The 18,449-nt window shown below is 33.0% G+C and overlaps 1 protein-coding gene across 1 annotated transcript in view; it reads right to left on the reverse strand.

Annotated features, from left to right (window-relative positions):
* Positions 1–18,449, reverse strand: part of CFAP61 (cilia and flagella associated protein 61) — a 344,569-nt gene that overhangs the window by 283,862 nt on the left and 42,258 nt on the right. Inside the window, exon 7 of the mRNA XM_051975854.1 lies at positions 3,480–3,639. Within this exon, the coding sequence (XP_051831814.1) occupies positions 3,480–3,639 (160 nt within the window). The remainder of the gene's footprint in view (positions 1–3,479; positions 3,640–18,449) is intronic.

Below are 18,449 nucleotides of genomic sequence, written 5' to 3' on the forward strand. Positions count from 1 at the left end.
ATTTTTCAAATTTAGAGAAGGAAGTTTTCATCCCCACATCTACTCCAAAATAATTCTTCAGTGAATCCTTTTTCAATCAATTGAGCTTTCCATACAATTGAAGAGATATGTATATAATGGACAATAAAATATCAAGATAATCCTCTACAATAGCTAAAGATAACCATAGGCAAGAAAGACAAAAGAAAAACTATGAAGAATCACTTAAGAGCATCAACCATTGAAACAAATATACTAACTCTTGACAACTCACAGAATCTGAATAGGCATGAAGAGAAAGAACTGCAAGTTCTAGGCAAAGATAGGAAGCCAAAAAAAGTCCATTCAATTAGTAGGCTAACGACCATCCTACACATCAAATTAGATAGAAAGTATATTATAATGTATTGTATTTTGAGCCTCACATTGGACTTTTTAAATACACCCAAAGAATGTGGAAGGTAACCTTGTTGACAATATTATTCATTTTTGATAATGAAGGCTAGAAACTCAGACTCCAGTCTTCAGTATTGCTACCAACTAGCTGTGTGGCCCTTCCCCAAAAAATTTACTTGGCAACAAATCAGGTTCATCTGCAAAATGGGGATAATGTTTCCTATGCTACCATCTTCATAAAAGTGTTGTGAGGATAAAATGAGATGTTTTATGTGCAAAAGCTTTGAAAAATAAAAATACTATACAAAGTGCAAGGCATAATGTACATTGATGTGTGTTTGTTTTAAATAAGTATTTTTGGTAAATATTTTACAAAAATTACATTTTCTTTTCATTATTTGTTCCTGTTATCAAGACTTTCATCAGAGAAATGAGAGAGATCACAGCACATTTAGAATGCTCTTCTGTTCCTCATTCTTTGTTGTTGTAGACAGGTAGCAAAATGTAATTACTATTTTCTTAAATATAATTTGAGAGTTGATTATGTGTTAAATCCATCTCAGCTCACATACAAAAGACCCCTGTGATATTAACTAACTTGAAGGTGAAAACTGTCTGAAAGACATCAGGTTTATTTTTGTTGTTATTAGATGTTTTAGAAGAAAAGGATAATAGATTTTCACATTTAGTAAGAAAAAGACATGGCAGTAGACCAGAAACTTTCCTATTATCTTTACTTATATTTTTGTTTTCCATAAAGTCCCACTCTGATGCCTCATAACGAGATGATGGTGATGCTGGATTCTTCAAGGTTACACCAGTGAGAATAGAGCAGTGGCAGGCTCCATCCTCCTGAAAAGACTTTAGAAATGTTACCAATGACAAAAGGCATCTTCTATCCAGGGATCAACATAGTTAAGGTTATAAAGATCACAAACATCTTTCATTCTACTTTTTATCCAATGTGCCTAATAAAATCTTACAGAAATAGAAAAACAGAAATTCAAGAAAATTTATATTTTAAAGAAGGATGAACAAGTAATAAAATAGTTTACTATACAAAGTGTGATGCATGTTCTAGGCTCTGTCCACAGAGATTTGATTTTGGGACATGAGAATATGGAAGAATTAAAGAACTGTCTCTCATTTTTTAAATTTTTCTTAACCAGCCTTCTCTAAGCTCTAGTGGTATTGGACCTCACCTGGGCACAGACAACTCAAGAGTGTTCCTGAATCTGAACTAGAGGTAGGAGTAGCTTGTGGGGAAGTAATATCAAGAGGAAGCCAGGGTAAGCAAGAAAAGTAGGACATCATTGCAAATAAGAGACATGAGTGTGGAACCAAAAAGAGAACAAAGCAGAGATCTGGCCATTATACATGTCTGTGATGAGTCCTGAGGAAGGGCAATGTGGACAATCTAATTATGGACTATCCTGGGTGAAATCTGTCTGCACTGCTGATCAAGGAAAGGCAGCAGAGAGAGAGTGACATAGCCTTCTTCTCTTTCCTTCTTTCCAGGGGGAAGTTGAAGCTCCTCATGAGTTATTCACCTGCTTTGACTTCTTGCTTCTTCCTTAAATGTTCACTTTTATTTTTAGGTTTTAAATTTAGGATAAAAAATGTTGGCCAATGCAAATACAAGACGTATGCTGTGTTTTGTCATTAATCAAATGTAGAGATAAGGAACATTTTCCAAAGCTAAGCTGGAAGGCAGTATTTGGAACAATAAAGAAAACAAAATAGGTCCCCTATTCAGAGAGAGGAGACAATTTAGCCAGAGTAAAATTGGGACGGAGTTGTTAGGACAAAACGAGGAGGTCTACAACTGACTTTGCATTCCTAGCAAATAATCCAAGACAGAGATCCCCCTATTAAACATACAAGCCAATATAGCTACAAAAGAAAGCCAATGAGGCAGGTGGACATTTTTCACCTTCTGTGGGAGGTAGAATGCATAGGGCTGAAAGGAAAGTCACATTCTCAAAGGGGAACAAGTTGCTAGGGAAACTGCCCACCTGAAGGGAGGAGGGAGTAAATTTCTTAGATACACAGGCACACACACAAGTCTCCCATCCTCACTCCTAGGCTTAGAAGTGATTGACAGTTTTGCCTGCCTTGCTTGCCAGCACCACCTGGTGGTTGTAAAAAAATTGCAGCAAAGTCACAAACGATACTGCTTGAAAGGGAAGTTAATCTGCCTTAGAGTCTAAAATATACAATATTTTAAAAATATATTTTTAACAGTTTTGAGGATAGAATATGTTAAAATATAAATGATGTATCAACAAAAAATAAAATGAGATAAGTTAATAACGATTACTATTTCTAACAAGTCTACATTACATAATAATATAAACACACACACATACACAAAATACACCTAAGAACAAATCGTTTTAACTAAAAGTTGGAGGTTCATTGAAGTAACACTTAATTTTGATTCCTTATTTTTTAAAATATGTTATTGATTTTAGATTTTATTTTAGATTAATTTCTTGTAAAAATTCAAAATATGAATTCTTTCAATAAAATCATGTCAATTTACATCTCACTCATTTGCTTATGAATCAGTGAAATCTTACATTCATACAGGCACAGTTACACGAAATTCAAATGAGGATTTCTACTTGGGAATATCCCATTTAAATGACTCATTTGATTAGCTAAATTAGTTTTCTTTAAAAGAAATAGGAGAGAAAAAGATCCAGTAAACTCTAGTTCCATCATTTAAAAGCCACACAGCAAAATAGGTTGTTCCATATTTATTTCAGCACTTAGTTGGAGCAGTAAATACAGTGCCAGATCTGAAGTTGGAAGACCTGAGTCCAAATTCAACCTCAGATATTTCCTAACTGTGTGACACTGAGCAAGTTGCTTACCTGCTGTCTGCCTCAGTTTCCTCATCTGAAAAATGAAGACAAAAATAGCACCTACTTTCCAGAGTTATCATGAGGAAAAAAATGAAATATTTGTGAAACTCTTTGAAAACCTTTAGTATATAAATACTAGCAAATATTTGTATGTATGTATGTACATATAAACAAGCATGTGTATGATCCAGACACACACGTACACAAATATATTCACATCACATTTAAGCGTACTTTCACTTGAATGGACACTTGGCGGCTTCTCAGGTCTCAAAATATCATCAGGATGTGGTCTGCAAAGTCCATGAAAAGGTCCCAAGTCAAAGCATTGATGTAGTATTTCCATGTTCACTTGTGCACATACACTCATAAACCCCACAGCAGTGCCTTTGTCCTGAAACAGCCAAATTATATGATTACCTTTTTCAAATCTCAAAGCCATGATACTGCACATATAAATAGAATTAGGAAAAAAAGATACTTAAAATGGTAAATCTGTTTCAAGTTAGATCTCAAAGAAATCAGGTTAGATCACAAACTAAGACTCTCTGTCATAAAGAAGCATATTTAGGTTAGATATAATAAATCTTAGCAGCAAGAGTAGCCTAAAAGAATAATGGACTGTCTCAGGAAGTAGTGAGTTACTCCTCACTTGAGACCTTTTCTTAAAATAAATTAATGTATTATGAAGCAATTAACATTGAATATTTAATTAGACCACCAAACTTTCTTAGTAACTATTTACATTTAAATTATTTGCAACATATAAGTATCATACAGTTTTTTTTTTCAGTCCTTCTACAACTTTATCAAAATTCTTTGTCCATGACATTTTTCCTCTTGTTTTTCCTTCTTTTTAGGGCATATTCTACTATTTGATTCTTTTTTTTCCCCTCTCTCACCAAACCTTGCTAATCCTTATACCTATTGATCTTAATTATAGTCTAGCAATCCATTTGACTTCAATACCACAGTTTATTAGCCATTCTTCTATTGTTGTACAATTAGGACTTTTGCTATGTATATGACACTGTCTTTGAACTGATAGTGCTTTTTGTTTGAGAACATTAACAGGTAAATTTCCAAAGATGTGATCAATAGATGTAATCATTGTATAATCATTACCAAGTCACCATCCAAAAAGATTATATAAGTTTGCATATCTATTAGCAATAAATGAATGTATCTGTTTCTTCACATGAATGAAAACACCAAATTTCAATTTTAAAAATTATTTTTTGGCAATTTGACATTTAAGAAATTCTGTAACAAAATTAGTTTAATATAGATCTCTGAAAAATTAGTGAGAGAGCATTTCTTCTTGGGACTATGGGAAAAAAACCGAAACTAAATTAATTAAATAGAACCAGGGTGAAGGATTTCAAAAGGAATTTTATTTTAATTTGTAAAATAGTGCCAGATCTAGCACTAATAGCACCAATCTATACAATCAACCAATAACAATAAAAACTGTAATGGGCTGAGGCTTGAGTTGATGCACTGAGGTCCTGAGCACATGAGGCTAAATAGTAATTGGACCATACTCTATTAATATATATGCTTGGAGAAAGAATGGCCCCACCCACTCTTTGTGCAAGTCCTGATGTGTTGTATAGGAAATGATGATTCTAGTGGGTGGAGACAGGGGAGTGAAAAAGGAAGGGGAGGAGAGCTCAGGCCCCACTTGCTCTGCTAGCTGGCTTCCTGTCGCAGTTTCCCATATTGCTATCGCAATCCTTCTTGCCCATATTGCTATCGCAATCTTTTTTCACCTCTTCACTTCAATAAAGACTGAAGATTTTTCCCTTAACCTGAGTTCCTGACTCCGGCTGATTTTAAATATGCGATCATTAAGAAATTCTGTAACAAAATTAGTTTAATATAGATCTCTGAAAAATTAGTGAGAGAGCATTTCTTCTTGGGATTATGGGAAAAAAAACGAAACTAAATTAATTAAATAGAACCGGGGTGAAGGATCTCAAAAGGAATTTTATTTTAATTTGTAAAATAGTGCCAGATTTAGCACTAATAGCACCAATCTATACAATCAACCAATAACAATAAAAACTATTTTGTACTGGTTAAAAAAAAAAAAAAAGCTGATCAGTGGGATAGATTGAGTACACAATATATAGAAGTAAATGAACATAGTAGCATAGTTGTAAGTCAATGTCAAAACCTCAACTTCCATGGTAAAGACTCACTCATTAATTCAATAAATTAGCTTCTAGGAAATTGTTGGAAAGCAACTTAACAGAAATCTTTAAATCAAAATAAGTCACATGCCAAAATAAGCTCCAAATGAAAACAGTAAGTAAATAAAGTTACATCATAAATATACTAACAGAATAAGGAAGGAAATACCTTTTGTAACTATGGATAGAGAAAGAATTTTTAATAAAGCAAAGGATGAAGAAGATAAGATAAAGTATCTACAATTCTGATTACATAAAATTAAAAGCTCATGCAAACAAAATCAATATAATAGAAATACAAATCAGAATGGAAGCAATTCATTGGGGAAAAAATTTGTACCATTTTTCTGATGATATCCAAGATATATAAAGAACTGATTTAAATATTTAACAAAAAGAGGATTCTCCTGATAAATATACAAATGATATAAATAAATATCTATTAAAAGAAAAAATCCAAGATATCAACAAACAAGAAAAAAGATGTTCCAAATCATTAATACTAACACGAAATAAAACAACTCTGAGAAATTACCATAGCCTCATAAGATCATATATGTTTATATGTACCTATAGATATGCAAATATATACTGGCGGGCATTTATATAATAAGGGTTTTCAAAGAGCTTTGCAAATATTTCCTTTCATCCTCAAAATAACTCTGGAAAGTAGGTGCTATTTTTATCTTCATCTTACAAATGAGGAAATTGAGGCAGACAGCAGGTAATGTCAAAAATGACCAAAAAAAAAAAAAAAAAGGACAATTATTGGAGCTTGTGAAAGGACAAGATCACAAATGGACTGTTACTGAAGTTTTGAAAATAGATAAAATATTTTGGAATTATATATCCATAAATTAAAAACCTGTGCATTCCTTTTGACCCATTTATATTATTGTTAAGCATTTGTACCCTAAAATAGAGAAAAAGGATCCATAGGTACAAAAATATTTTATGATACAAAATGTAATGGAATATTGTACTCTAAGAAATAATGAAAGGAGTAGATTCACAAAAGCCTGGGAAGATTTATATTAACTGATGCAGAGTGGAATGAACAGAATCAGCAGAACAATTTATAAAATACAACTCAGGAAAAAAAATAATAACTGTCACTACTAGTAGGTCTATATCCCAAACAGATCATAAAAAATGTAAAAGGACTCACATGCAAAAAAATATTAATAGGAGCTCTTTTTATGGTGGCAAATAACTGGAAATTAAAGGTTACCCATTAATTGAGATATAGCTGAATTAGTTATAGAATATCAATATAATGGAACACTATTGTGCAATAGGAAATAATCAATAAGCAGATTTCAGAAAAATTTGGAAAAGACTTTCATGAACTAAAGTTGAATGAAATGAGCACAACCAGAAGAACACTGTACACAGAAACAGCAACACTGTGTAATGACCAACTATGATAGACTTAGATCTTCTTAGTAATACAATGACCCAAGACAATTCCAAAAGATTCATGATGGAAAATGCTAGCCACATCCAAGAACAAGCTATGGAGTCTGAATGCATTTTGAAATATACTAGTTTTACTTTTTTGTGTTTTTTTCTTTTTCATTTTTCCTTTTTGTTTTAATTCTTCTTTTACAACATGACTAATGTGGGAATATGTTTAACATGATTGTACATGCATAACCTATATTAAATTGTTGCTGTCTTGAGAAGGGTGAAGGGAGGAAGAAAATTTGGAACTCAAAATCTTACAAAAATGAATATTGAAAACTATCTTTACAAGTAATTTGAAAAAAAAAACAAAAAAATTAGAAAAAAAAAGTGAAAAACTTAGGCTCTCTGACCAATGCAATAATCATCCACTATTCACCCTGGCATGTGTTCTATCAATAAAATCTTATTAAAAAAAGAAAAATAATCATCCACTATTCAAGAGGACCAGTGATGAGCATGCTACCAAACTTCTTACAGAGAGATGTTTGAATAAAAATTTTAATTAGACATATTTTTATATGTAGTCAATGTGTAGATTTTTTTTTTGCTTGATTATTCTTGTGTTGTTTTTTAGTGAAGTAGGATTTTGTTTTGTTATAACTCACTTTTCTAATTTGTTTTATATTTTGGACTGGGAACTGAGAAAAAGGGTGATATTGATGCCAAAAGATTGAAAGGGTCACTTTGTATATAGAGAGAACACAAGAAAGACATGGACAGAGAAGATAATCATGAAGCTAACATGTTGAATGTAGTATATTCTTATATATAGGCAGCAAGATAGCATAGTAGGTAAAGGAAAGGATTTGAAGTCAGGAATACTTGAATTTGAATCCTGTCTCAGACATCAACTACTAGTGTGACCTAGAGCAAATCAGCCTGTTTCCTCCTCTGTAAAATGGGAATTATAACAGCAGCTACCTCCCAGGGCTGTTTTGAGGACTGAACGTTTTAACAAGTGTTAATTCTTTTGCAAACCTTTAAATATTAAATGCATTATTAGCTGAAAAAGCAATCTCTACAAAATAAAGATTCATACTTTCATATATAATCTTCCTTTTATACAGAAATATTCATGATCTTTGGCATGCATCAAACTCAGAATTATAAAAATAAAATTTTTAAAATAAGTCTTTTTATACTTTGATTATCCCTCCTGAACTATAAGTCAGTATTGTGACTTTTTATTAGTTCCTTATATATTTCAGATGTTGTGTTTGTTTATCTGTCATGTTGTTACTGTTTAGTTGTTTTTAGTAATGTCCCACTCTTTGTAACCCCTTTTGGGGTTTTCTTGGCAAAGATATTTAAGTGGTTTTACCATTTTCTTCTCCAATTCATTTTACAAATGAGGAAATTGAGGCAAAGAGAGATAAGTGACTTACCCAGAATCACAGAACAATTAAGCATCTGAGGCTAGATTTGAATGCAGGCCTTTTTTGACTACAGGTGCTCTATGTACTCTGCCACCTACCCATCCAATTTGTTGTAAATATTTTCCCAGTTTATTATTATCTTAATTACTTTTATTGTACAAAAAGTTTTTTATCTTCTTATAGTCAAGTACATTTATCCCTATAGATTTATCTGCTATCTAATTTCTAAATTTCTAATTTAAAAATATCTAATTTCTAATTCATCTTATTTCTAATAATTTCTACTTTTGAATTGAAAACTGAATATCCAAAAAATTGAGGTAAATATTTTATTCCATTTTCTTCTATATTTTTATTATTTGTTAACATTTAAGTCTTTCGTGAAGCTTGAATTCACGCTGGCATATGATGAAATATGAATCTAAATATTTTTCCTGACAGATTGCCAACCAATTTTCCCAAGTAGATTTGTTAAATAATTAATCTTTTCCTTAGCTTGAATTTTGAATACATATCAGAGAATCAGATGAGTCCTTCTTGGTGAGTCTTATTCCCTATTTGGTTCCAAATCAACATGTAGAATGAAAGCCTGTTTCTAGCCATGTGTGACTAGGGATTTGTGATGTATGATGACAAAAAGTATCCTAATTGGTTGCAGAGCTTGAAGAACCAATAGTTCAGGAAGTGCTGAGTCAGAATTGATTGTGCATACAAAATCAATGTCCCACCCATCTCTCACTCTTTTCCTTCCAGCTGTCAAGTGAGACAAAAAAATGCTTTGAGCTACTGAGTAGAAGGAGGGGCAGCTGGCAGCATTCCCCCACCCACCCAACTGTCAGGGTACCTCTATTTCTTTTGTGTTTATTCTTTCCAGATTTTAGGGGACTAAGTATTGTGAGATGCGAGTACCCAGACTTTTTATGGTAAGTTCAGAAGATACTGAGGTTCCACAGGTAACTGGAAGCAGAGGCAAAACCCATTGGAAGAACTGGATGCTAAAGTAGAGGAGGATGACAAAAGAAGTGTCTACCAATGGAAATACAGTCACTCAAGAATGGTGGCAGCTTCAAAGATCATGCCCCTTTGTGAGGGAGAGAAGACCAGCTGTGGACTCAAAAAAAGCTCTGATCCCTCGAGTCCAACACTTAGGGGGAACTTCAAAAATCCATGAAGAGAGAAGAGCTTCCAGGGCTAGGAGTCATGAGGTACTTCTTTGCCACATATACAAGTGAGTCTCATCACCATCGTAATGGAAACCTATTCTCCCACTTACCCTCTACCCCACTCCCTCCAGAGAATTCATGTGAAAGGGGGAAGTATGTTTCCAGTTTGGGATAAAACGTTTTGAACCAACTGTTCTTGCTAAATTTTCTCAAGATATCCTTCTCTAAAAGTTAATGGATAACATGAACAATAAATTAAAAAGTAAAGAAAGAATAAAAATCTGTGATCAGAAGTGAGGAGAGGAAGAGACAAGAATGGGAACAGAAATAAATTGTGTCATTTATAGATCAAAAGGAGGGGGAAACCTATTTAAAAAAACTATAGAACTAAAGATAGATCTAATTGGAGAAATAGTAATTGCTCATGGGTAGGCCATAATGGGTAGGATAATACTACCTAAATTAATTTAATTCATTCAGATCCAATTACACAATCAAAAGATTACTTTGTAGAGCTAGGAAAATAATAATGAAATTCAAATACAGGCACAAAAGATCAAGAACTGTTATGCCACAGTCTCTTTGAACTGTTCTACCTCAGTTTCCCTGCACTAATTTCCCTTATTGTCCTGAGTTTCCCTGAATTGCTCTATCTCAGTTTCCTTAACTGTTCTGCCTCAATCCCCTTAGTTGTAAAACCATTTGCTCTAATTATAAATAAATTGGAAGAGCATAGGATAGTTTACCTCTCAGACCTGTGGAAGAGAGAGGAATTTATGACCAAAAAAGAACTAGAGATCACTATTGACCACAAAATAGAAAATTTTGATTATATCAAATTGAAAAGTTTTTGTACAAACAAAACAAATGCAGACAAGATTAGAAGGAAAACAATAAACTGGGAAAACATTTTTACAGTCAAAGGTTATGATAAAGGCCTCATTTCCAAAATATATAGAGAATTGACTCTAATTTATAAGAAATCAAGCCATTCTCCAATTGATAAATGGTCAAAGGATATGAACAGACAATTCTCAGACGAAAAAATTGAAACTATTTATAGACATATGAAAATATGCTCCAAATCATTATTAATCAATGAAATGCAAATTAAGACAACTACACACCTGTCAGATTGTCTAGAATAACAGGGAAAGATAATATGGAATGTTGAAGGGGATGTGGGAAAACAAGGACACTAATACGTTGTTGGTGGAATTGTGAATACATCCAGCCATTGTGGAGAGCAATTTGTAACTATGCTCAAAAAGTTATCAAACTGTGCATACCCTTTGATCCAGCAGTGTTTCTATTGGGCTTATATCCCAAAGAGATACTAAAGAAGGGAAAGGGGCCTGTATGTGCCAAAATGTTTGTGGCAGCCTTGTTTGTAGTGGCTACAAGCTGGAAAATGAATGGATGCCCATCAATTGGAGAATGGTTGAGTAAATTGTGGTATGTGAACATTATGGAATATTATTGTTCTCTAAGAAATGACCAGCAGGATGAATACAGAGAGGACTGGCGAGACTTACATGAACTGATGCTAAGTGAAATGAGCAGAACCAGGAGATCATTATACACTTCAACAACGATACTGTTTGAGGATGTATTCTGATGGAAGTGGATCTCTTAGTTAAAGAGAGCTAATTCAGTTTCAATTGATCAAGGATGGACAGAAACAGCTACACCCAAAGAAAGAACACTGGGAAATGAACATAAACTGCTTACATTTTTGTTTTTCTTCCCGGGTTATTTATACCTTCTGAATCCAATTCTCCCTATGCAACAAGAGAATTGTTCGGTTCTACACACATATATTGTATCTAGGATATACTGTAACCTATTTAACATGTAAAGGACTGCTTGCCATCTGGGGGAGGGGGTAGAGAGAGAGAGGGGAAAAATCGGAACAGAAGTGAGTGCAAGGGATAATGCTGTAAAAAATTATCCTGGCATGGGTTCTGTCAATAAAAAGTTATTAAAAAAAAAAACATTTGCTCTAAAAGATCATTTGCTCTAAGGTTATAAATTGTCAATGTGAGACTCAAGATGAGGGGGAGATCAGACTTCCTGACTCCTAACTTCTTTTGCCCTCAAGAATTGATGACACTATCCTATCCCGGATACCTCATTGACATCTTTACTTCTATTTATTCAGACATCCTGACTCTGGCTTTTAGTAAGAATTTATAGCCCCCCCCCACCCCAATCCTGACAAAACCAAATGGGTCTGTGAAGAAGTTTCCCGCTTCTTTCCCCTTCTTTGTCTGTAAAAGGTACATAAGGATTCTCCCATTCATCGCTGGATACTTTGAGACCTGTCCAGTCAATTATGCTCTCCAATTAATAAAATATTAAAATCTAATCTCTATCCTGTCTCAGTTTCTCCAGCAATATAGTTCCTCAAGGAAAGTAATGGAAAAAAGTAAGAGGTATGTGGTGTTAGCAATAACAACTCAAATTGTATTATAATACAGTAATCATCAAAACAAATCGGTACTGTTTCAAAAATAAAAAGGTCAATCAAGTGGAACAGATTAGGATACACAAAATATAAAACCAAATGAATTTATTGTTTGGTAAGCCTCCAAACCACAGCTAGTTGGGTAAGGACTTTATGTTTAGAAATAAAAAGTAACATTTAGGATTGTGCTGGTAAAGATTTAACAATTGGAGAAGATGTGAGGAGAGAAATATATATATATATATGTATATATATTATAAACTTAAATATATAACCTTAAAATATAAATATATAAACTTTAAAATTATATAAATATATATATATAAACTTCTAAGTTTAATCTGAATTAACATTTCCCCCATATTTCTTAAGTCTAGATCATCAACAAAATAATAAATCAAGTTCTGATTTGTAGCATTTGCTAATTTTTGAAGTGTAACAGTTTACACTGAAAATTTAACAACTGGCTCTAATGATCTCGTTTGAATTGGCTTCAGCACATTCAGGATCATGATTTAAAAGAGAGCAAGGCAACAACATTACCTTTCAAATCTATAAATGGGAGAAGAGTTTATTACCAAATGTTTTGGGATGGACCTACTTAAGATGCCCCTCACCCCTGTTGGTTTATGTCTGATATTGGGGGAGGCGGGGGAGATAGACTTCTGGATCATGTGAGCAACAAAATAGTAGACTAGATATTTTTTTTCTGATTCTCATGACCTCTCAAATCTCTCCAAAACAAAAATTCTGGGTCAAAGATAAAACAACCATTTCTATGGGTTAGAAAATCCTGGAAATTCTGGGTAGAATTCTTACCCAGAATACAAAAGAAAGTTTAAAAACAAAAACAAAAACAAAACTGGAAGTGTCATTCACTGACCTTAATTCAGCACCCTTCTGTCACTTCCCACAATGACAGCAGCAAGATCACACTAGTGGACAAAGACAACAACAAAGGCTTACATCAAAACCTATCCCTGCATAACATTTTTTCCTTCCCTGTTTCCAGTGCTGAAGAGATTCCAGTTCCAGGCTTCAGAATTTGCTCTTTGGGTCTCAAAGCCAGCTTGGTCATAATACTTCAGGAGCAAAAGCCTGCCAGGAGCTGCAAGCTGGAAGTATCAGTGCTGCAAAGTACAGAACTATCAGTTCTTGGGAAGGCAGGCTTTGAATTCAAACAATTTTGATAATTACTTCATAATTAAACCTGGGAAGCATAAGACCACCTCCATCAGCTTTTTCTTCAGTATATCATTTGATTTCTTGCCTTCTTACTTTTCTATTATAATTTTGACAAGTTTAATAAAGAATCCACATAATAGGTTATTACTTTATGAAACATATATTTGAGGAGAATTGTCATTTTTACTATTTATCAATTTGATCCATCCATGAACATTGAATTTTGCTTCAATTATTTGAGGCCTCTTTTTTTTTGGGGGGGGGTATTCTATATACATATATCCAAGCATACATGTATTGCCCATATAAAAATAAATGGCCATATAGATATATAAAACATATATAGTAATATATTTATAATGTATATATAATACTTGCATACATACATGTACTTAAAATATGGATATAATACATATATATATATATGTTTAGGTCTTTTGAATCCCTAAGTCAACTATTCCAAAAAAATTGGTAATTTCTGTTATAAAAAGAGCTACTTTCTTATTGTGTTTTCTTGATCTTTACTACTAATAAATAAGAATGCAAATGATTTCATTTGCCATCTCTATTAATTTTTTTGGTTGGAGTAGTTGGATTGTCTAAATATATTCTCATGTCATCTGCAAATAATGATAAGTTGATCTTTTCATTTCCAATGTTAATTCTTCTAATACAGTTTGCCTGGTTTATTTTAATTGCTAGGATTTATAATGCTATGTCAAATAAAAGCAGAGTGAGCAGCTTTGCTACTTAACTTGCTTAGTTTTTAATGGAAATGCTGCTAATGTTTCTCCATTGAGTAATATATTGGTTGGTTGAAGATGTTTTTTACTTTGCTGAGAAAAAAAAAATTCCTTTACGTCTATTTTTAGTGGGTTTTTTTTTACATGTTGAATTTTATCTGCTTTTTTCTTGATATATGATGTAATAAATAGAAATGACATAATTGATAAGAAGAGAAGATAACCTGATCATATAGTGAGAATGAGAGATGATATGTGGACATGAGTCTTCTACTCATATTCTCCAGCTGTAAGGAAAGTGCAAAAAAAAGTTTCCAGATGTTGGGCAAGCATGGATGAATTGTGAACTGCACTGTTGGAGTTTCATCAAATCAGTTTGATCAAATGACATAAAATCAATCTATGAATTCTCATATATCCATTTAAGTATTAACATTTTTTAATTTTATTTTTAAGCTTTATGTTGTTGGTAATTTTTCTGGAAAAAAAAGTAACCTTTTGGAATTCAACTATGCTCATATATGTGAAGCATAAACATAATTTGGTCATAATGAATAATTTATTTTCTTAAGGTACTGTTGTCCCTATTTTAGCTAATAATGTATTAAATATCTTTGCCTTTATATTCATTTGAGAAATTGGCCTATGATTTTTGTTTTTGATGATACCAAATCAATCAATACTCATATTCACTTAAGTATTAATATAATCTCCATCTTTTTTTGAACACACATTTCATTGATAATATTATTTTACTTCTTTGTAGTTCATAATTTGTTATGTGTTGCAGCTTGCTCCTATTTATGATGTTCCCTTTCATTGTCTTATATCATATTCATTTTTGATTCTTTGGAGACTATGGTATTCCATGATAAGAATCAACAGTGATTGGGGGCAGCGAGGTGTAGCAGTGGATAGAGCACCAGCCCTGAAGTCAGGAGGACTTGAATTCAAATCTAGTCTTAGACACTTAATATTTCCTAGCTGTGTGACCCTGAGCAAGTCACTTAACCCCAATTGCCTCAGGGGGAAAAAAAAGAATCAACAGTGATAGACTAATGGTATTTAAAAGATGGATGTTTGTATCAAGGATCTTGGGGACATAAAAGGGAACATTGTAATTTCTCAAAAGTTAAAAAAAAAAGTACTACTTTTATTTATCAATTTTATTGTTCATTTTGTTATATTTATCTTTGCTTTCATCTTTATAATCTCTCTCATTTTTTTAAATTTCCCCTTAGATTCCCCTAAATCTATTAAGAACCTATTAAAAGGTTCTTACCTAAAGGTAATAATAGGCTTAAAGTATATTATTTTTGTTCAATCAGTTTGTACTTCCTCTTCAACATTTCTAGATATTTCTGTAGTTGTAGGATGTCATCATTTGGGTTTTTTTTTTTTAATTTTCCCCATATAATATGGTTGTGGTTCCAGGATTACTCTAATTGGCATTTCTTTAAGTTCCATTTTATTTACTCTAATTTGACAATTCTTTCTAAAAGAAATAATTCTTATTAAAAATTAATTTATTAACTTCTTACTATGGCAAATACCATGCTAAACACTAGGAATACAAATAATGGTAGCAAGTCAGTCCCTACTTCAATCTTCAAGTCTTCAAGAGACTTACATGAGGTAACACATATTGGAAACGTAGGCCATGGAAAGATATTTTGGTTTGGGAAATCACAGGAAAAGTAATGGAAATAAAAGGATATTCACTTAATATGTCCTTTCCAGATGCAATGGTAGTGTTAATTTGATTATAGTTCTCAGAGAAAGAGGTGGAAAGTAAGGATAAAGTGGTACTTGCAGCAGAAAATAGCCTGGGTGAAAAAAAATATGTTCCCAGGTAGTTCAGAGCTGTTTGGCTTAGCCACTCCCGGGCATGCTCTCAATGGTCTAGTTTGGAGAGTAGAAAGGTGTAGAAAGCTATCACCAATATACAAAAGGTCTCTATCTCTGAGTCTGTCTCCCCTCCCAGATCTCTTAGCTCTTATATATTCTATGATAAGTACATCATCTTAGGTGGCAGTCTTGTAGAATAGGTGTCAACTTGTAGAACTATACTAAGTACTAGAGAATCATTATCTTAATTTTAGTGAGTCAACACCTTGTTGTAGGATTAAATCAATCATACAGAGTTCCTGCCCTTTACAGAATGGCAGCAGCAAGAAGATGGAAATGTCTCAAAAATTAAATAGATTTTTTCTTTATTTTTATAATTCTGGAGATTTTTTAATAATGTGCCAAGGTGAATTAAAGTTAGGAATGATTTTTGCTGATGTCCCATGTATCCCTTTAACTTATAGAGAATTGCCTGAGTGTTTCTACTTGGCTTATACTCCAAAGAGATTCTAAAGAAGGGAAAGGGACCTGTATGTGCCAAAATGTTTGTGGCAGCCCTGTCTGTAGTGGCTACAAGCTGGAAAATGAATGGATGCCCATCAATTGGAGAATGGTTGAGTAAATTGTGGTATATGAATGTTATGGAATATTATTGTTCTGTAAGGAATGACCAGCAGGATGAATACAGAGAGGACTGGCAAGACTTACATGAACTGATGCTAAGTGAAATGAGCAGAACCAGGAGATCATTATATATCTCAACAACGATACTGTTTGAGGATGTATTCTGATGGAAGTGGATATCTTCGATAAAAAGAGCTAATTCAGTTTCAATTGACCAAGGATGGACAGATGCAGCTACACCCAAAGAAAGAACACTGGGAAATGAATATAAACTATTTGCATTTTTGTTTTTCTTCCCGGATTATTTATACCTTCTGAATCCAACTCTTCCTGTGTAACAAGAAAACTATTCGGTTCTGCACACATATATTGTATCTAGGATATACTGTAACCTATTTAACATGTAAAGGACTGCTTGTAACATGTAACATGTAAAGGCGGGAGTGGAGGGAGGAAGGGGAAAAATCGGAACAGAAGTGAGTACAAGGGATAATGTTGTAAAAAAAATTACCCTGGCATGGGTTCTGTCAATAAAAAAATATTTTAAAAGAGAGAGAGAGAGAGAGAGAGAGAGAGAGAGAGAGAAGAGAGAGAGAGAGAGAGAGAAAATTGCCTGATCTCATACATAGTAGAAAATTATTTATAATTAAGTCTTCAAATACTGTGGTTGTTTTCTTCTTCAGTATCTTCTGGGATCCTAATTACTGTAAATATGCTTATTGTTTTGGTTTAGTTAGTTGGTTCTTTTTTTCAGTTCAGTGGATTTATTAATCTTATTATTTATTGATCTTCATTTGATTTCACTGAGTCTGTTATATGCTATTTCCAAACATATTTTTCAACCTTGAATATCATTTTTTTATTTCTAAGTTTCCCTGGTTGTCACTTCCCCTCCTATGTTACTTTTTAAACTGCTTTAGAGCATTGCTTTAATTCTTCTAATATAACTATAATCCAACTTAAATTTTTAAGTTGCCTTTTTCCTTTCTATGACTTTAATATGGTAGTGGTTAACAAGAAAGGGAGAAGTAAAGATTTTTGAAAGCCTTCCACTACACACTGCCTCTAAATGTATTTGTTCTCTTGATAAGTAGATCTTAAAAGAAGGAATTTTAAGTATTAGGAGGTTGAAAATTCATACCTGTCCAAAATTAGCTGGCTCAGTCCTTTTGGAGTTTTAATGTGGTGTCTTTAAATTTCTATTCAATTCAGTAAATATACTCTAATATGCAATTTGAAAGGACAGTATTATTTGTCCCAAAAAGTAGCATAGGAAATGCTTTCAAGTGTGATTTAGACTACCATTCTGCAAATTAAAATAATATATAACAACTCTGGTGTTGTGTGAAACTGAAATTTTGGATTTGTAAACTCAGTCAATAAGCATTTCTTAAAGGCCTTCTATGTGCCAGGCACTGTGCAAAGTCCTAGGGATACAAAGAAAGGCAAACTTTTGGAAGTTCCTGTTCTTAAGGAAATGCAAAGAACTGCATACAAATAGGTTATATGCAGGAAAAATAGGAAATAATCTACAGAGGGAAGGCATTAGAATTAAAAAGATTTAGGAAGGGCTTCTTATAGAAAGTGAGATTTTAAGTAGAACTCAATGGAAGCCAGACTAATCCAAACTTACATCCTTGGCATGGTTCAAGAAGTTCTCCAAAATACTTTAGTTCAGGGTGTGGATTTGGAATTTCCCATAGTAAACATGTGCCAACTTTCTTTAGCACTTTGGTCATAGGACATCCCATTGGCTTGTAGTAAAACACATGGCCATTTGGCATGGGGAACAACAATATTGTGGTACAACAATTCTCAAACAATGATCTAGATACTTAAAATATGTTTTCGAAGAGTGGATGAAGTATCACTGAGCCTTAACATAGCTGATACCATCATCTATTCCTGTTCCTTTTGCCATCCTGCCTCATATAATCATTTTATTCTATGCTTGTCCCACTCTACCATCATCTTGTTTCCATGCTATTCATTTCAAACTTAGTGAGATATGGAATTTAAGTGAGAAGCTGATCATTTACTAAGTTTATGAAACATAAAAATAATAAATTGATTACATGGGAAGCCGTCATTTTTTCTTTTTTTGGAGAAGTGATACAAGTAAAATCACTTTAATGA

This window comes from Antechinus flavipes, chromosome 2 (genome assembly GCF_016432865.1).
Source record: "Antechinus flavipes isolate AdamAnt ecotype Samford, QLD, Australia chromosome 2, AdamAnt_v2, whole genome shotgun sequence".
NCBI classification, from domain to species: Eukaryota; Metazoa; Chordata; class Mammalia; order Dasyuromorphia; family Dasyuridae; genus Antechinus; species Antechinus flavipes.